Below are 21,293 nucleotides of genomic sequence, written 5' to 3' on the forward strand. Positions count from 1 at the left end.
CTTCAAGAAACCATAAAGAAAACCCCTGTCCATTTCCAAGTAACCCAAGTAGAAGAGACAGCAAGATGCTATGCGTGCTATTTTACCCCTCCCCTGGCCCTTCACTACTTAGAAAACTGCCTGCTCTCCACAGAGACTGAAAATAGGCCTCATTTCTTCTTGGGGGAGAACAAATTCACTGATACCCTTATGCAATATCCCCCGTTTCTCAGGAACCCTGGCTCTATACCTAGTTCTGCTTCCAAACCCTCTTCATATGGTTCTGGGTAAGACTTGGGTTCTGTCCCATTAAGATGGGCCATAGGAACTAGGAGTTTCATCTTGCTGGTTTCAACGTGGGCCCTTCGACCCCGGAGAAACTCATAGCAAGCAGGATCACTGTTAGGAATCTGCCGGTACATCAGGTACTCTTCCCGTACTAAATCCTCAGTGATGAATTTCCAGGCTTCCTCAAAATGAATACGCGCAGACTGAGCTAACATGTCCCATTCTTTTTACTTTTTCAGTTAGGTCCTCCTCACTGATATGGTTGCCCTCTATGAAGATTAGAGACAGGACGAATATAATGATGTCGAATTTGAGAATGATTCTTTCATCATCGCCATCAGTATCCCACTGTATGTATATAAGGCCCAAAATGGGGACTAGCTCATATGTATTGCCAGAGTGATTCACTTTCCTGATTTTAATGCCAAAGCCCAGATACATGGACTCACAGAGTTCCCAAAAGTTCAAAGGGAAGTTGTTATGGTAATCATGGGGCAGAACATGCACCATTTCTTTCATGGTGACCTGCTCCTTCTTTTGATACTTGTGGAGCAGAAATGACACCAACTTATATAACTTGGCATTTAGGAGCACATTTTGCAGGATGTGAGAGAAGTGTGCATCCTTTGAGGCGCACGAACCCTCACAGGATTGACTCCTTTGACCGGAAGCCATGAGGACAGCAAGAACTTGTTGAGGATCAGAAGCCTTCAAATCTCCAGTGCTGGAAAATAGAGTGCTAAGCAATAGCAATTCAGCTGCTCCAAGAATCCAAACCCAGATTTTGAAAAATCACAACTAAGAATTCTCCACTGCACAGTGCAAGGCTAGCAACAGAGGCAGGAATGGGTTATTTTCAGAGTCTCAACCTGGAATGTGGCCTTCTCTCTCACCCTCAGCCCAGATGACTGAGGTTTTCATTCTCAGGTCCCAGTTCATACATAGAAAAGACTAGCACTAATCCAACACATTTCCCTTCTGATGATGTTTTAATCAAATGAATGTCATGCTACTAGTTTAGATCAGGTATGCAGAACCCATACCCCATGGGCCCATGCAGCAGTAATGTGGCCCTACAAGATTGTGAGCTTTGGGCTGCGGATTTAGCTCAGTGGTTCCAGCACCCGCCTTGGAAGCACAAGGTCCTGAGTTTGATCCCTAGTACAAAAGAAAAGAAAAGAAAAGAAAAAGATTGTGAGCTTTTATGGACAGATTCCTAGATACTTATGAATTACCAAAGATGAATCGACAAGATATAAAAATTCTAAATAAAGCAATATCTGTCGATGAAATTGAAGATGTAATTTAAAACCTACCAACAAAGAAAAGCTAAGGGCTCAATGGATTCACTGCTAAATTCTATGAGAAATTTAAAGACCTACTGTCACCACTTCTCAAACTCTTTAGTGAACTTGAAAGAGAAGCAATACTTGCAAATTTATTCCTGGAAGCAAGGATTACCCTGGTACCAAAACCAGAGAAGGATCCAAACAAACAAACAAAAGAGAACTATAGGTCAATCTCTCTAAATGAACAGACATAAAAATCCTCAATAAGATACTGGCAAACAGAATGCAGCAAATCATCAAGAAGATTATACAACATGACTAAGTAGGATTCATCCCAAGGATGCGGGGTTGGTTCAACATACACAAATCAATAAATGGGCCAGGGATTTAGCTCAGTGGCAACATGCCTGCCTTGCAAAGTGCAAGGTCCTGAGTTCAATCCCCAGTACACAAAAAACCCCCACAAATCAATAAATACAATAAATATAATATACCATATTAACAGAGCCAAGGACAAAAATCATATGTTCATCTCAATAGAGGCAGAAAGGCATATGACGAAGCCCAATACCCATTCATGAAAAAAACCCTACAGAAAACTGGAACAGATGGTCTTTATCTCAGTCTGATAAAAGCCATCTATGACAAACCAATAGCTAACTGAATGGAAAAAACTGAAACCTTTCAATTCAGGAACAAGACAAGGATGTCCACCCTCACTGCTCTTATTCAATATAATTCTGGAAACATTAGCAAGAGCAATTAGACAAGAGAAAAAATTAAAGGAATAAGGATAGGAAAGAAATAAGTTAAATTATCATTATTTGTGGGTGACATGATACTCTACATAGAAGACCCCAAGAACTCCACCAAAAGACTTCTAGGTTTGATAACCAAATTCAGTAGAATAGCTGGATACAAAGTCAACACTCAAAAATATACTACTTCTGTACACAAATAACAAACTCACTGAGAGAAAAATTAGGGAAACAACACCTTTGATAATTGCATCCAAAAAAAAATGAAATACCCAGGAATCGATCTAACCAAGGAAGTAGAAGATATTTACATTGAAAACCACAGTACTCTGAAAAAGAGATCAAAGAGGACATCAGAAAATGGAAAGATATCCCTTGTTCTTGGATAGGAAGAACCAATACAATGAAAATGTCCATACTTCCAAAACTGTTATACAGATTTAATGCAACCCCGATCAAAGTAGGATATCTCACAGAATAAGAGAAAAAAATTCTAAAATCCATTTGGAACCAGAAGAGACCTAGAATAGCAAAGCAATTCTGGGCAACAAAGTCAAGGCAGGGGCATCACAATCCTGGAACTGAAATTATACTACAAAGCTACTGTGATAAAAACAGCATGGTATTGGCAAAAAAAAAAAAACAGGCATGAGGATCAGTGGAACAGATTAGAAGATGCAGAAACAACTGCTAATGTACTCAGCCACCTCATCTTTCACAAAGGAGTCAAAAACCTTCAGTGGAAGAAAGACAGCATCTTTAATAAATGGTGCAGGATGGGCCAGGGATGTAGCTCAGTGGTGCCATGCCTGCCTGGCAAGCACAAGGTCCTGACCATCCCTGGTACCAAAAAAAAAAAAACCCACAAAAACCCAAAATATTGAAAATCAAATAAATGGTGCTGGAAAAACTGGCTTTCTACATGCCAAAGATTGAAACTAGACTCATATTTTTCACCATGCACCAAACTAAACCTGAAATGGATCAAAGATCTAAATATTAAAACAGAAACATTAAATCTGCTTGAAGATAGAATAGGTAGAACTCTTGAAGATTTTGGTGTAGGCAAAGACTTTATGAACAAAACCTCAGTCACACAAGAAATATCACAAGGCACAGCAAAGGAAGCCACCAATAGAGTGAAGAGACAACCCACAGTGTGGGAAAAAATTTTTCCCAGCTATTCCTCAGACAAAGGATTACTATATATAAAGAACTCAAAAAAATCAGACCCCACAAATTTAAAGACCCAATCCAAAGATGGGCATCTGAAATGAACAGACATTTCTCAGACAAAGAAGTAGAAATGGCAAATAAATACATGAAGAAATGTTCAACATCACTGATCATTCAAGAGATGCAGATGAAAACAACTCTGAGATTCCACTTCACTCCAGAAAGAGTGGCTGCTATCAAGAAATCAACCAATAACAAATGCTGGAGGGGCTGTGAGGAAAAAGAAATCCTTCTCCACTGCTGGTGGGAGTGCAGACTGGTGCAACCACTGTGGAAATTCCTCAAAGAACTAAAACTGGAGGTTCCATTTGCCCCAGCTATTCCCCTTCTTGGAAACTTCCTGAAAGAATTAAAAGCATCATACCCTAGCAATATAGGTACACCCATGTTTATAGTGGCACAATTCATAACAGCTAAATCTTGGAAAAAGCTCAAATGCACATCAACCGAGAATGGATAATGATGTAGGTTTTTTAATACAATGGAGTACTATTCTGCCATAAAGAAAAATGAGCTTGAGACATTTATAGCTAAATGAATGTACCTTGAGATCATACTTTGAAGTGAAATAAATTGAACACACATGTTTAAATACCATATTGTTTCTCAGCTGTGAGAAACCGAAAGTGGAAATAAGGACTAAAATGTACAAGAGACATTGGGAAATGTGAAGAAAATGTTCAAATGAGAAGGAAAACAAGGAAAGGGGAAGGGGGAAAAGAAAGAAGGGACAAGAAAAAAAGAAACTGAAAGAAAAATGGAAACAAAGCTTTTGTACATATGGGAGGGAGGAATGGAGAAAAAAAGAAGCAAGCTATATCATATACTGGTACAAATTCCCTATGATGAATGTTATCATTGTGTATATCTAAAATGTACCAATAAATGTTTTTCAAGTAAATAAATAAAATCATTAAAATCTCAAAAAAAAAAAAAGAATTCTGCTACTTAATGGCCAGTTTTCTGTTGCTATAACAAAATACCCTAGGATGAGAATTTTATAAAGATGACAGATTTAGCTCATTAGTTACAGAGACTGGATGTGTGAGATTGGGCAGCCCCATCTGAGCAGGCTCTGGTGAGGGCCTCTTGGAAGATGGCATCACAATAGTGGGAGAAAGTGCAGAAAAGTTCATGTGGCAAGATAGGAAGCCAGAAGGCCTCTTTTATAATGACTCTCTCCTACAGAAACTGACTGGAATCCCCCAAGAACCGCATGAATCCTTTTAAGGCCAGAACATGCAATGTTCTAACCCCCTTCCATTAAGCCCCACTTCTAAGATTGTGCCACCCCAATGCCACCACACCAAAGACCAAGTTTCCAACACATAAACCATTGGAGAGCACAGCCAAACCATACCCAAACAATAGTAATCAGCACTGCCAGAATCTCCCATCCTCAAACTCTGATAACCCTTACTATCCAATCAGGTTCTTCATCATCAACAACATTCCCAAAGTGATGTCTCATCACCCTTGCCTATGTTCACCAAACCTTCAGTTGGACTGGTTTGGCTAGAACTCCCCCTTACCGTTGACGTTCTCTCTTCATTTTTATCCACCAACCTCCCCCACCCTGCCCCTCAGCTATAAATCCCCACTTTTCCTGGTTGTATCCTGAATTGAGAATGATCTCTCTTCCCTGCCATAAATCTCCAGTGTAGTTGATCCCTTTCAATAAACTCTGCCTTACTTCTTTTTTTTTTTTTTTTTCCTGGTACCAGGGATCAAATTCAGGACCTTGCGCTTGCGAGGCCAGCGCCAGAACCACTGAGCTAAATCCCCGGGCCCTCTGCCTTACTTCTTTAACAAGTATCATGAATAACTTTTTTCTTTAAAAGAACAAAGATAAAACACCATCCTCTGCCCTCAAGAGAATCACAATTTTAGCAGCCTGCTAGGAGGTAAAGCTGTGATGTACATTCCAGTCATCTAACTTCAGTTTTGTAGACATACTTTCAATTCATTTATTTACCCCTCAAATTCAATCTTGCAATCAAGGCATTCCACTTGATGGAAAAAGTATCCCCATTAAAAATTTGTTTTATTAATAGCCCAAAAAGTCCCCAAAAGGATTAGAAGTGGTAATAAAAATATAAGTGTAATTCTATATTTAATAGGTAATTAGCATATAATTAATAGATAAGGAAAATTAGACCCACGTGACAATGAAAGAAAATAAAATGAGGCCAGAATTGAAGTTAGGCACATAAAAAATGTGTGTCTTATAATTCATACAGTATTCCCAGTTAGGCAATAAATTCAGCTATGGGCTTTCCAGCTAGCTAGGAGGAGAAGGAAACTCAGTAATATGCCTCATTCTGCTGAGTATAGATCTAGATCCCTTATTTGGAATTCTGTAATCCAGAATCATCAGAAAAGTGAAAGCTTTTCCAATTTTAGTATATGTGCTGCCAAAGAAAGCACGTGAAAACTTTTCACACATTTGATACAAGCTCATTTGATGGCAAAGCTTGACCTGGACGGATGAGGGTTGTAAAGTATTTATGTTTTTAAAATACTTATTTTACTTTATGGATATACAGAAATATGAATGTGTTTGACTAAAGGGTTATTCTACTTGATTCAAAATCTATAGTACATAAATTATTTTAATTTTTAACAAGCCAGAATTTTCTGAATTCCAAATTATCTAAATCCCAGTATTTTAAATTAAGAACTATAAATTTCTACATGGCATATATTTTGTCATACAGAGTAACTTTTTATGCCTTGATTTACAAAAATAGACAAAAATAATACAAATTTCATTCAAAGTGTTCTACAGTGTATTATGTATCTTCCTAAAGAGCTTACAGGTGCACCATTAAAACAAAAGTGAATTGTGTAGCTCATTTGAGTGGGAGGAGGGCTTCACAATCGCCTTGATTTTGTATCTGTAGAATCCGGTTGAGTTGAGCCCTGAGTGCTCAGCTGGGACTGGTGAGGACTCCTGTGTTTCCCAACTGGAAGCGTGGCCTTGGGGTGGAGATGTGTCAATAAGAGCAGGGTAGGTCTGTTCAGAGGTCACCCAAGTCAACTCCTGTCCTTGCGATCCTCCGTCAAAATTAGTACACTCAGTAACACACAGTCCTTGCCTCCACAGTTGAGTATGAAGACCTGCATAAAGGCTATGCTCATTTCCCAAAATTATGTGAGCATAGAACAAGTGTTTCCCACTCTCCTGACCCCAGTGTTTTTCTAATCAAGTGATTTACTATATAAGACACTGGCTGGGAAATGGTTTGGAAAAGTGATTAAATATAAATTGTCACTAAGAAGGCATTTTTGTAACTAGAACTTCTTAAAGAAATAAAGGCATAAATATAGGTGTACCTTGCTCACTAGTCTACACTTCCCACCCTGTATTTTTACCCACTTTTTTTTTTAAATGGGGTCATCTAAGTCTTTAAATCACTCAGGCTGGGCTCGAACTTGCACGCTCTTGCCTCACCCTCCCAGAACTCTGGGACTGCAGGCCTGCACTGCCACACCTGGCTTCTACTCAGTTTCCTTAGAAAGCTACTTTCAACCCTTCTAAGGCCCACCTGGGCACTGGCCTCCAACACCAGCAGAGATGCCTCCTGCAAGGAGTCCAGCTGCCTCACTCAGGGAGGTCACTGCTATCCAGACCAAGGCACTTGGGAAGGGTGGGCACACTTGCTGTCCCTGGTGGTCAGGAACAGGGGCTGCAGGGCGCAGAGGCTCTGAGTGTGACCTGGCACCTGCAAAGCCCCTTGTCCCCACCCCGCTGTCAGCCTGAGCCTGAGGTGCTCTCCATACACCCACAATCCCAATCCCAGGCACCCTTCCCTCCTGCAAAACTCCAGTCTCTCTCCGTAGTCAGTAGTGGCAGATTCCCACTTGGCCATTTTTCAGTCACGCCTACTATCAGCTATTCTTTGACTAAGGCATTTTATTTGAATAAATCAGTAAATCTAGTATACCGGCAACAAAGCTTAGCAATCTGCAGCCTCTAACACCTGACTTACAGCTGACATCAGCCTCAGAAACGGTATGCTAAAATGATCAGCCTTCGCTGACAAAGGCAGACAATTCTGAACACAGTTTGAGAATAGGGCAAATTTACCTCAGTATAACAGTGAGTAGGCTTTATGCTTGAAATAATTTCCCCATTTGCTGAGTCTTTTATACAAATGCTTACAGTTTTTGGTCTCTCTAGAAATCCCCTTAGTCTGATGCAGGCCTCTACCCCCAGGGAGAAGATCCAAGGCCGGCAGGACAGGTATCAGGCACACTCGCAGGCGTGGTTCACTCTGGTGCAGGATCCCAGGGCCAGCAGGGCGGCCTGCTAAGTAGCAGGGAGGTAGAACAGTGGAAGCCACTCATCTCGCTACCAGGAATGAGGAAAGCAGGACAATAAAGCAATGAAGGTGTGCAGCAGACAGCACAGTGCCTGAATGAACACCTCTACCATACGTGATGCCTCCTTTCAAATGTCTTCACTATAAACTACACAAAAACATTGTGGGTAGTTCTGGTTTTTTTCATCCCTTGTCTCTGACAAATAGGAAACATGGTAGAAATATTATTTCTACAACTGGAACATAATATGCCAATACCAACCGGGGCTAAATTTGCTTACCATAATAATTCAACCTGACTTTTTCCGTGATGACCACTATTCCTAAAAAAAAATAATTATATGTGTGTGTGCGTGTGTGTGTGTGTGTGTGTGTGTGTGTGTGTATTTCTGAAAATCTGAGATCTGGCTTTATACGACAACGCTGAAAATGCAGCTTGTCTAATAACAAACATCATCAGCAGCTGTCCATAAATTAAAAAGCACTTCGGTCTTGCCAACTACTTGGTGACACAGCACAATCACACACAACTTTCCCATACATTTTGAAGCAGTTCCTATTTCTAGTATTCAGTGAATTTACTCAGCCTGTAGCCATGGGCACAGCTGATAACTCCATTTAGGCCTCTGTGAAATGTGCCCAACCGTCCTGGGGTGAAAGGCATCTCACAGTGCCCTGGAGGTGGGAGCGTACCTCTGCACTCAAAGCACACAGCTTTGCTAGTGCTCAGTCCCACAGCTGGCTGACTTCTTCTCTTTATGTCAGAACACAATGATAGCCAAAAAGGAAAAATGAAAGACTCTAAAATCGTCTCTTTTCTCATGTCATGAATATAGTCTGGTTTTTTGCTCAAAATTACAAATTTTGCCCAGTTATGAATTATAAGAACAATAATTATCCAATTCCATGAAGCCCAAAGAAAGCAGAGGCCAGTGGCCACGAAAGACAAGACCTTGGCCACAGCCACACTCAGGACATCAGAACCAGAGTATCAATCAGTGCCCCAGGTGGTTTTATATGTGTCAAGTCTGCTCGCAAGGACTTGAAAACAATGGTGAACAAAATGAAATCATTTTCACCCTACAAGCAGTAAAATGCCCATGAGAGGTGGTATCATGGACTGGACATGACAGCAGCAGTCTCTTGATTCTACTGTTAACTCATTTGCAAGAAAGACCCCCAGGATGCTGCCTTCTTGCTTGTAAAATGAGGATAAAACACTGTCCACAGAAAAGTATGGAGATTCAATGAGGCAACAGTTAATCAATTTGTGAAACATACTAAATAGAAAACATTCAGGTCTCTGCGCTTCACGTCAGTTTTTCTTTTTTTTGGTACTAGAGATTGAACACAGGGCCTTCACAGTGAGCTATATCCCCAGACTTTTTATTTTATTTTTAATATTGAGACAGCATTTCACTAAGTTGATAACTTGCCCAGATGGGTCTCAAACTTTCAATTCTCCTGCCTCTGCCTCCCAGAGTGCCTGCAGATTAGAGGAATGTGCCACCACGCCTGGCAACATCTGCCTTTCTAAATACTGTCATAGCTGGGGCAACCTCAGGTACAGTGAGCCTCATTCCTAAAATAGGACTGCTCCCCTGGTGTGACCAGTAGTAGTATCCCTTCCTTCATCAAAGCATCCTGGCTTAAGCAGTAGACCCCACTGCTACCCTAATGATGACAACTTGCTGAGCACTTCAAGGGAGCCAGTGTGTCTGCTGGCCATAGCCGGTACTTCCTCCCTCAGCACAGAAAGGAAGATGCTGACTCTATTCTTGGGATAAACGCAAACTATAGTATCGGTAACCTATGAGCGAACAAAAACATTAAGATACTCACTGTTATTAGAAATAATAATTAAAATAATAAAAGTTTTTCTATTAAATCAACACAATACAGCATTCTGGGAAGATTTTAGGAACATCAAAATACACAAAAGTTTAAGCAAACCTGGCATCACTTGAACTCTCTGAATGTCATGCTGAACTTTAAGCATGTAGTCTCCTAAACCTGCCAGACACTTTCTCTCACTTCACAATCTCACTGGTCTCATTTAAATAACGTTATAATGTTAAATAATGTTATAAGTTTGGCAATGCTCACTACCACAAAAAAAGTTTGGCATGGAATCTTAGCGAGTCAAATCACTGTGACAAAATAACTTGGTGTATTTATGACCACTTAGAAAATTTATTGTTGTAGAAGCTGCATCAATATCAAAAGTTAAGACATTCTCTGGTACAAGTCTTCGTATGGTAATAAACTCCTCCTAAAGCACAATGCTGTTACCATCAATGTCAGCCGAGACGTCGGGTTAGGTCTAATGATATAAAACTTGTTGAAGCATGGTCATCTAGAAGAAGCATTTCAGAGGCAGAAAGCCAAGCACCTAAGCTGCCCAGGCTTCAAGTCAGCAGCTTCCATTTCCTGGCTTGGTTCCATCCCACCCCAAGCTGTGTGACAGCAGGTACCAAATATCTGCCCCATCTATGACGGAAAACAACTGGATGGCAGCAGCACCCCCAGGAGCCAGTCTGCCAAAGCAGTAAGCCAGATGGCATAAAATCAACCTCAGCCAGGCCAAAGACACACAGTCTCAGGCCTAAGCCCACAGGAAACAATATTACTTTCACTTACTTGATTTTTAATAGTAATGCTATTTTGTAACAAGCTAGGGATCTGAGATTTTAAGGAAAGAAAACTTCTAGGAGGGCAGATGGCTTTGAGTTTCATAGGGTTCAACATAAACATTTTAGGGATGGGGCTATTTATTACAGCTCAGTGGGAGGCTGAGTGCTGAGTGTGCATAAGGCCCTGGTTTCAAACCACAGCACCAAAAACATTCTAACATGTGCCAGAGCTCTGATTTTCTTTTTTTCTAAATAACAGCCCATTATTACCATGTTACAGTATGCATAGTTTGCATGTATGCATAGTTTATTAAATATGGCTAACAATTTTTAAAAATAGGTTTGGACCTATTTTTAATTTCTAGATATTTAATTTTTAAAGTATAAATAAGCAGAAGAGTGACAAGTTCAGTGCCTGGCCTAAGGTCACCTGTGCATTGTGGTAAGGCTGGGTCAGATTGTCTCCAACTTCTAGACCAACACTCTTGTCTAGACATAATTGAGAACCATTAAAGATGAAAATAAGAAAAGCATCCAGGAGATTTATTTCAGGTCTGTATGTCTCCCTGGAATCAGAACTAAAGCAATTTTAGCCATGGGATGACTTTCACAAACCGAGGTAACAAACTAAATCTTCAATGATACAGGACAGAAGAGTTCAAAAATGAAAGTACTGGAATTCTGTTGTTCTAAAATAACACTTAAAATCAATACAGGCCTGTTACTTTGTGAGACATACTCTCAGAAGTGCATAGGCCTTTTCCTAACAGATTAAGGGATTTTAAATTAAGAGACACTGGAAAAGGAGAATACTCACCATGTTATCACATTGATTTTTATCAACTTTGACAGAATCCCAGGAAATTCTCATGCAAAACTAACGGATCTCCTGACCTTTATGTTACTACTGTGTGATCTGACAAATTACTGAACCTGTCTAAGTCTCAGTGTCTGTACATAATTGGTAACTATGTACAGTACCTGCTTTACAGACTGCTAGGCAGGATTAAAATTTTAAAAACACATAAAATAATAAGTACTAATGTCCATTACTTATGGCTGGATATTTTGTGAGAGGACCAGGGATGTAGCTCAGTGTCACTGTTCCTGCTTCGCAAGCACAAGGTCCTGAGTTTGATCCCTAGTACCAAAAAATTAAAAAAAAATTTGTGAGAAATACAACTAAAGCAATAAATATTTTGGTATAATGGCTAGCTCATGGACAAAACTGTGCCCCCCAAAAACTTAACTTTGTCTCAAAAATTAATAGGTTCGTTAGTGATCAGTAATGTGGCTGGGATGCAAACTTACCGGGAAAAAAGTTTTAAAACTAATTATGACACATGAGAAAGAAGTAGTTCGTTGGGAAGCTATAATAATTCCATGCTTTTATGCATCTAATAAAATATTCTCAAAATATAGAGAGCCAAAGTAGAAAGAACTAAGGGAGAAGAGATATATCCACTATCCCTATACTAAGGCTCATACCTCTCAATTTTTGCTAGGCCAAAAAGCTTAGTTACATATCAAAGACCTAAAGGGTAGAATTAAAAGCCTGACTTAACAGACTTGGACAGAATCCCAGAGCCTCAGTTACAAAATATACAATCTATTCAGGCACAGGTGGACTATTTCCAAACTGTGACACACCACTTGGCCATAAAATAAGTATCAACAAAATGGATCAATACCAGATAGGCCAACTAATTAGATAATAATGACAAAAACACAAATAACTTCCTGGCAAAGGTCTGAAAATTTTAAACCAGGTTTCTAAACAAGTCCTTGGTCAAAAAGGAAATTCCACAGAAATCAGCAAAATTATAAATATTTTGCACTGAAATTGTGGAATGCAGCTAAAGCGTTGCATCATGAGATTTAACATGAAGGCATCAGAATTTAAAGGAATGTGTTAAAGAAAACTAATAACTTTCACCTTAAGAAATCAGAGAAGAGGGGAGGAAGAAGGATGAAGAGGAAAGTAATAGCAAAAGCAGAAACTATTAATGAACTGAATCAAACAAAAATGGAGGGGATAAAGTCTGCATTAGTTCTTTGAAATAACTGGTAAGATAGACAAACTTCTGCCAAGATTAATAGGGGAAGAAAATGAGAAAACAAGACTAAGAATGAAAGAGGATATAATTACAGATTTAGCTGAATCAAAAAGATAAAAGAATTATGCCAATAAATCTGAGAGCCTGCATTAAATGAATAAATTTCTAGAACATTATAATTTAGGAAAGAGTATTAAAAAGGTCAAAAGTCCTATGACTATTAAAGAATCAGTCATTTAAAAATAAATCTCACAGAAATAATAAACTGTGAAAGGTTTTTTAGTTTTTGTTTGTTTTTGTACTGGGGATTGAACTCAGGGCCTTGCACTTGCAAAGTAGGCGGCAGCACCACTGAGCTAAATCCCCAGCATGTGAAAGGTTTTATAGATGAATTTTGACAAAGTTGTAAGGAACAGATGATTATAATTTTATAAAAAAAAAACTTGTAAGGAACAGAAAAAGGAGGAACACACAAACTTCTTTTATGAAATGATATGTACTTAACACCAATAAAAAAATGACATGACAAAGAAAAGTCATTAGCCAATCTCTCTAATAAATTCAAAAATTCTCCATACACAAAACATTAGGAAACAGAAGTCAGCTCTGTGTTGAAAAATAATAAAAACTTATGACCAGAGTCATTTAATCTAGAATTCAAAGGTCGTTTAATGTTTAACATTTACATTCACCACATTAACAAATTAAAGAAAAAGAATAATCCAATACCTCAAAAGAATAAAAAAACTTAATAAAATATAATACTCAGTGATTTTCTTTAAATTTTACAAGCTAAAAATACAAAGAGTTTCTGGCATTTCTGCCAAACCTATAATAAACATCTTTCTTTATGATAAAACATTAGAAACATTTTCTTTAAAAATCAGGATCAGCCAAGTATGGTGGCTCACACCTGTAATCCCAGCATTAGGGAGCCTGAGGCAGGAGAACTGCCATAAGTTCGAGGCCAGCCTGGGCTATATAGGGAGACCTTGTATCAAAACAACAACAAAAAACCCCAACAACAATAACAACAAATCAGGATCAAACCAAGTCATGTTCATGTACAGCTTCTACACAAGACTATAAGAGAAGTTCCAGAAAGTATAATTAGTCAAGAAAAAAAAATACATGTGTTAGAAAGAAAGAATGAAAGTCTCCTTATTTTCAGAAGTAACTGGTTAAGAACTTTTAAAACTCTACAGACAAGTTATTAGAATTAATATGGAAAGTTTAGAAAGGGTGCTACCAGTAAGACTAGCCAGGCATCGTGCTACATCCCTGTAATTCCAGCACTTGGGAGCCTGAGGCAGGAGGACCGCCATGAGTTGCCATGAGTTCGAGGCCAGCCTGGGCTACATAGTGAGTCCAAGGTCAGCCTGAACTACATAGCAAGCTCCTGTCTCAAAAAACAAAAATAAGTAAATAAATAAATAAAAGACTGATACATGAAAAAAAAAGGTTAAGATGTATTTTCATGAACTGGTAATAAATAGAAAATATAATTTAACATTCAGGAGGCTGAAGTAGGAGGATCACTGAATTTGAGACCAGCCTGGAACGAATGAATGAATAAATGAATGTGATTATATATATTATTTACAGTGGTATCAAAAGGTAGAGCTTTTAAGGCTAAGCCTTTTAAAAACTGAGCAAAGCCCTTAGGAAGAAAACATTAAAGCTTTATGCAAAAACTTTTTAAATGACCTAACTATTGGAAAGATATGCCATGGTCATGTCTTTGAAGAGTCAATATTCAGAGATATCACTTCTCTCTAAATTGATCTATAAATATAATACAATCTCAACTACACTCTTGTAAAGGCTTTAAAGAAAATAGATAACTTCATTCTAAAATGTACAGAAAGAAAACAAAGGCCTAAGAAGAGACAAGAAATTTTCTGAAGAACGAAGTGGGGAAGACTTGTCCTATCTGCAATGTCCAGAGATTGATTATAAAGGTACAGTACTAAGGACAGTGAGGCACTCTAGGGGGACAGGCTACTCACACAATAAGACAGATGAGAACCCCCGCAAAGACTGCTATGTAGACCAAGCCCTAGGTGTGCTAAGCTGTGGAGAGCAGCACGGTGTCTTGCCCCAGCAGCATGGCAGCCCTAGGGGGCCACGTGGGCAGACAGTACGGGCAGTGAGTGCATGCAGAGGGTAGTCTGGGCCAACACCGAGAAACTGGGACAGAAGGAATGCAGGCAGTAGTTGTGGGGTCTACTCAGGCACGTGGCTAACTCAACTCAACCACACAGAGTCACAGAGTCCTGGTTAAAAATCCACTCTGAAAGAGTAGGTTTCCACGGAACATTAGAAACACAAAGGAAAGGTAAAAGTATTGGACTTCAGCTCATTTTCAGAACTTTACCTAAAACCTGGCCTAAACAGATCCTCAATCTAGGGTAGGGACAAAAAGATCCTGCCGTTGTTTAGGAATCACTATCTGGGGGCAGTGAGAGAATGCAGAAGAGAACTCAGGGCACCCACATGACCAGGGGATAAGGGTCAGGGACGGGGTCAAGGGCCAGGCTTCTAGGCTGCATAATGGAGCTGCTTAGCATTTTCAGTGTTGAGTACAGGGCTAAAATGACCCTGTCTCCTCGTGCTCAGGTACACAAAGAGCACCTGTGATTTTATGACAAGATTAGGGGTGGAGGAACACTAGGCCATTACATAGAAATAGGTAACTGATAGGAGATCCCAATTTCAGGAAAAAAAAACAACAACTGCACATTAATCACTTAATTAATCACTTAACAGTTCACCCCAAGCGTCATGCTGTCATTGCAGCCTGTTTGTTTACATACTGACCTTCCCAAGCTTCACTTGGGCGGGTCTCATTTCAACCAGTGGATTCTTGTACTGAATAAATTTGATTAAATTGCCATTTTTATATTTCCTGTTATATAATCTTATAAAAATTAATGAAAAAATACAAATGCAATTTTTTGTCATCCTGTACTTCAGTAATTAGACTGGTAAGTGGCTAAACAGGTTTAGGAAGGGCAAGGATCATCATTCAAAAATGTGGGATGCCTACAGACAATTCTTTGCTCATTTGGAAAGTGCTATAGGTTGGAACCAATCAGCACTAAGGAAAGAGACAATGGCCTTTGTAGGGCCTTAGACACCACAAGTCCTCTAAAACAGCCTTAGATAAGACAAGACCTGTGGAGAAACACCACCAGACTGCCCATCTGGGTTAAATTCATGATGTCTAAAAAACTGCTACAGAGTGTGTACCCCTTCTACAGTCAGGCTAGTGATTTTAAGATCAATTTATAAAAAATTTTACTTCAGCTCTAATGATGCAATAAATCAGACTTCAGCTTTGATGTAGTTTGTTGAGACAGTTCTGAATTTCAAATGAGTGCCTCTGGCATTTGTTATCTGTACGGGTTATCTGCGCAGTACCTGCAAATCTGATAAGCATACTTCTAATTCTTCTACCACACGAAATCCACTGGCTACACTATGCTGTAGATCAAGTACTGGTATGTGTTACTAAATCACTGAAAGATTATCGTACACTCTCCATGCTCTCTGGAATATACTTCACAATATTAAAAAAAAAATCCTTTCCTAAAATGCAACAGAATAGGGAATTAAGCAGAAATATGCAACCCTGATGGGCTTAAACATCATGAACTCACAAAGACTTGGATTTTAGGGAATAAACTCCTTATCCTTAAGGCTAGGACTGCCCTTAACAAAGCAAACCAGTTGGTATCTTAATTAGTGACAAGAAGAGGGAGCCCTTTGTGAAGCTTAAAGCTCTCTTGCCTTTGGGCTAGCTTTCTCTTCTCCATGAAATCACAAAATTATTTTAAATTCTTTAGAGATTGTGTCTGCAAGTCCCTTAAGGGCACTGGACATGACTTTTGAGTCTGAAAGCTGAATAAATTTAAAGCAGCTCAAGCTCTTTCCCCATCTCTTCTATCTTGGGATGTATATGTGGCTTATTTATTTTTCAGTTATCTGGTCTAAAAGTAGCTGTGTTTACTGAAGAACTCACCAAGCACAAAGGCAGTGAGGAGCTCTCTCCTGTTAACATCTCTCCACAGGCCATGGCTCGAGTCCTCCACTCCTCTGCTTGCTCTATGAGGAGCTGGGGATGTTTTAAAACTGGCACTAGTATCAGTGCATTTCGGGCCAAGATTTCACTTTTTTTAAAAAAAAAATGGTTGTTTTGAAATAATGTGTGTCCTCCTCTTCCCTGTGTTCACTGGCTTCTTTAGACGTCTCCTGCTTTTCTTTCAAGGATAATTTCTGAACTCCCCATACTTAATCATGTATTCCCACCTACGTGCAGTGTCTGTCTATTTGACTCCTTGATTTCAGATTTGTCACTAACAGCCTCTTGGACCACAGTGACATTCACTAATATACCCTAAACAAGAACTCAGCCAGTGACTCTCAAACTTGACCCTTGTCCAAAGAGTTCTGATGTGCAGTCTCCACCTTTGACTCACTCTGCTATCCCAGTGGCCTCAAGTCCTTTGGCCAGTCTCCTACCTCCTTCATGCATGTCTGTGAGCCTTCCCTAGAGCCATGCTGAGGGCCAAACAAGGCCCTGCTAGCATCCTGGGATTCCGAGGGATGAGGAGAAATGGGTGAGGCCGTAGGCCAGAGCAACAGGCCCAAGAGGAAGTGAGACAATGGAGCTGGGCCTAAGGGACCACATTGAGGAACTCACTCAGTGCTGCAACATGAGCTGGGGCTGGGGTTAAAGTGTTGGGGAGAGGCATACAGAAGTGTACCATCCGAGACAGGTTCAGGGTAGGGCAGGGGTCAGGCAGCTCTTGTCTGGAGCTGTCTGAGACTAGCACTGCATCCTGGGGGAGGGGTGTGTCTGTCAGAGGGTGGTCTTGCCCTCCACTTATCCTAACCACTTATCCACCACTTACCATGGTGTTGCACCACTCATTGACACCAAAAACACATCTCTGACTCCAAGCATATCACTTTCCATTCCGTATTCTTTCCAGACACCAAAGTCATTTCCAAAAATAAAGGTTTGATGCCCTGCTTCAAACCCTTTAATGACTCCCTCCACAGTGCAAATTTCTGTTTACAATCCACAGCCTCTCACCACCTGATCCTGCCCTTCCCCAGGCCCTTTTTCCAGCTGCTTCTCTCCCTCCCCTATCTCCTCTAGTCACACTGGCTACTCCCACCAGGCCCACACAAGGCCTCCTGAGGACTTCTCCAGGCCTTCAGGGGATTCTCTTTCTGGTAGAGATGTCTAGCTTTGACTCTGTCTCAGTTTCCCTAGCAATGAAAGGTGTGAGCCCTGGGATCTTGTCTGACTATATTAGTCACCTTACCAGCTGCTAGGACAAATAACTGACACCCACAATCTACAGGAGGAGAGGTTTATTTTGGCTCACAGTTTTCAGAGGGTTTAGTCCACGATCAGCTGGCTCCAAGGCAGAACCAGCATGGTGGGAGGGCCTGGCAGAGGAAAGCTGCTCACGTCATGGTAGCCAGAAGCAGAGGGTAAAGGGTGGAGATGGGGACAAGAACATGCCCTTCCAGGTCATGGCCCCCGTGACAGCACTCCTCCAGCCAGGCCTTGCCTCCAAACACCAGACGTCTGGGTAACATTTTAGATCTGAACCATCACACTGACTTCTTTCTGAGATACAGAGAACAGTGACTAGACCACAACAAAAACTGAACAAGTACCCTGACTGAGTGCCTCTTTGTCCTTAGTGCTGTCCTCAATAAATATTCTTTAATGAAATGGATAAGGGCTGCCAAGAGCTCCCCTTTTAATATACTTTTCCAGGTCCCCATTTTTCCCAGCACCCCCTGACCATCCTCTCCCAGGGCCCAGGCAGCCTGGGCTGGGCTCTTCCATGGTCCTGCGCACGGTGCACCAGCCATACTCCAACAGGCCTGATGCCTGTTTTCTACTCACTTCTGAACCCCATGAGTATGTAGCTACAGATGAGTGGTGCCATTTTTTGGTAGGATATACAATTCTATGCTACTGGCCATGCCTTCGTAATCCTTACGGCAATTTTTTGCAGGTTGATGGACAAGTAGTCAATTAAGTCAAACATTTTAAAAATTTTGTCATCTTAATAACTGAAATTGATTACAATGAAAACTTACTGGGATTAGTTACCTAGAAACATATCCAACATTCTACAATTGACAGTAACAAATCCATAAAACAAAATGACTGGACTGGGGATGTAACTCAGTGGTGTTGCACCTGCCTGGCAAGCACAAGGTCCTGAGTTCAATTCCTGGTACTGGAAAAAAATAAAATAAAATGACCAGATCATCTGGAGACATAATCAGAAAGAGTTACAGATAAAAGTGGTTTGAGTCCTCTTTTTTCTAACGCAGCTCCTGCCTTCATTTAATTTTGGATTTTAGCTTGTTTTCTGCAGTAGGCAAGAGTGTAGGGCCTAGATACCAAAAGACGAATATAAGTCACACTTAAAACAAGTGGGTCCAATATAAGGGGGCAAAAAGACTCCCTAATGTAATACTATATAGTCAAAGTTTGGAGAGACGGGAAAGAATATACTTTCCAGTGCACACATGGATAGGAAACTGTCCACTATTGACAGCTATAGGTATGGCTAACTTAAAATATCTTTCATTTTAATTTAAAAATCTTTAAAATTATAATCTGTCATTGAAATTAAAGCCTCAAAATTAGGGCATTTTCAGATTTAACCTCATATAGCTGCTACAGATGCTAACAGTGGTGGGGAAATAGGCACAGGATGGAAGTTCAGGCCAAGAGAACAAACATGCAGAAGCAAATGCTCCTTCGAGTAAGAACAGCATGGACACCTGCTCCATGCTTTCCTCCTGGGATGGCAATGAAGAGTAAGTGGCAGATTACTTGGCAAATCACAAAGGGCAGCTCATTTCTTATATATGTGCATGTGCTAAGACTAGGATTCTATAATCTAGGAGGGAAAAACATCAGGAATCAGGGGAGGACGAACAATAAAAGGAATCTGGTTCTGCAAGGGGGTGACAGGAATTCTGAAAAAGCACCAAGTATTCGACATTATCCAACAAGTCATAAAACCCAATCATCACAACCCAAAGGAAAATGCAACAGTATAAGCTGAGTATCCCTTTTCCAAATGCATGGAACCAGAAATGTTTCAGATTTTGAATTTTGTCAGATTTGTTGATATCTGCATATTGATGAAGTGTCCAGAGGATGGGCCTGAAGTCTGAACCTAAAATTGAGTTATGTTTCATAGACACTCTGCTTCATGTACACGGTCTGTGGGTATTTTTATATGGCATTTTTAGTGCACCTGCATTTTCACCGAGACCTATCCCATGAGGCCGGGTGTGACATTTCCACTTGTAACATCCTATCAGCCCTCAGCAGAAGTTTTGCATTTTGGCATAATTTGGAGTTTGAACTTTTGGATTAGGGATGCTCAACCTGTATCAGTAGCTACTACCTGTCCACTCTCATAATGTCTGGCAAATTGGTTAACCACTCGATAATCATTTGAGAAGTACTCCATGAGAATAGATGGAACCTCAGCAAAATCCGTGGAGCACCTGGTCCCTAAGATGAGGAGAAAAAAACCAAAACTTAGTATGAGTCAAAAAGCCATATATTTATTTCCCTTTTTATGTATACTTTTAAAACTTTTATTTGTACTTCTGATGAACTATGATAAGCTTTAATTCATTAAATCAATATTTTACTTATATAAAATTATTGCACATATTTGTAGAAAAGTTTATTATAATCCTATATATTTTTCTTTATAGCAAAAGTAAAACAAAATATTTGCACAGCTGCTGAAACACCCTATAGAGCAATGGCTCACACCCTCTACAAACAAATCTGTCCTCTGCTATGCTGGCTACACATGAAACACAAAATACTCATAATTAATACAGCATTTACATTTAGTTCACTGAATTCCATTATCGAAGCTTTTCTCCTTCATTTCTTTTAAAACTACTTTTATCTACTACTGCTTTTTATAATAACATCAATCTTTGGTGAAGAAAATCAGTATTTTAAACTCAAAATTACTAAAAACCCGTTAAGAATTTTTTGGTGACATTTTATGATTATGTGCAGCCCACTGACAGTCTTTTCAAATACCTTTGCTTTACCCAAACATTGCATGTGTACAGTCAGTTAATAAGTAATGGATGCCGGCATTTACCAGGTGGTCAAATACCAACTGCTCATGGCAGTGCGCTTTAAGACTTAGAGATAAGACAACTAAGAGGAAAGCAGGAATATCATCAAATATGGACACATATCAATATAAAAAGTTAACAAAGCAGAATTATAATTTTAGACAATAGATAGGATAAGAAAAATTTACAAAGTACTGTATCATACTTTTTAAATATTCTTTATTGTTTTTTTAAAACAAAACACTTGAAGTTTTATTTTAAAGAGCCAACAATCATTCCTCACTTCTGCACTCACAAACTGTGCTAAGCACTAAGGAGAAACATATTTATTCACACACACACACACACACACACACACACAGAGCCACAAATTTCAATTTCAAGTAAAACACTTTATAAAATATAAAAAGGTACAAACTCAAAAGATAGATAACTGAGACTTATTCCATGGTGAGAGCAGTTAGTCAGCAAGGATGGAAAAAAACACAAAAGGACCAGGCTGTATAACAACAGATGAGGCAATCCAAGATAAAAAGTCACAGGACATTAATAACTATCAGATTTT

General features: G+C 39.7%; 1 protein-coding gene across 8 annotated transcripts in view; it reads right to left on the reverse strand.

Moving 5' to 3' along the window:
- Positions 1-21,293, reverse strand: part of Mipep (mitochondrial intermediate peptidase) — a 154,667-nt gene that overhangs the window by 81,136 nt on the left and 52,238 nt on the right. For all 8 annotated transcript variants that reach the window (XR_015446623.1, XR_015446626.1, XR_015446625.1 and 5 more), the window contains one exon: positions 20,026-20,135. Coding sequence is in view for 4 of the 8 variants with exons in the window: in XM_021236354.2 (XP_021092013.2) it covers positions 20,026-20,135 (110 nt within the window). In the remaining 4 variants the exon portion in view is untranslated. The remainder of the gene's footprint in view (positions 1-20,025; positions 20,136-21,293) is intronic.

Source organism: Heterocephalus glaber, unplaced genomic scaffold, assembly GCF_053883595.1.
Source record: "Heterocephalus glaber isolate CG9 unplaced genomic scaffold, H.glaber_assembly_v1.0 deba00001719, whole genome shotgun sequence".
NCBI classification, from domain to species: domain Eukaryota; kingdom Metazoa; phylum Chordata; class Mammalia; order Rodentia; family Bathyergidae; genus Heterocephalus; species Heterocephalus glaber.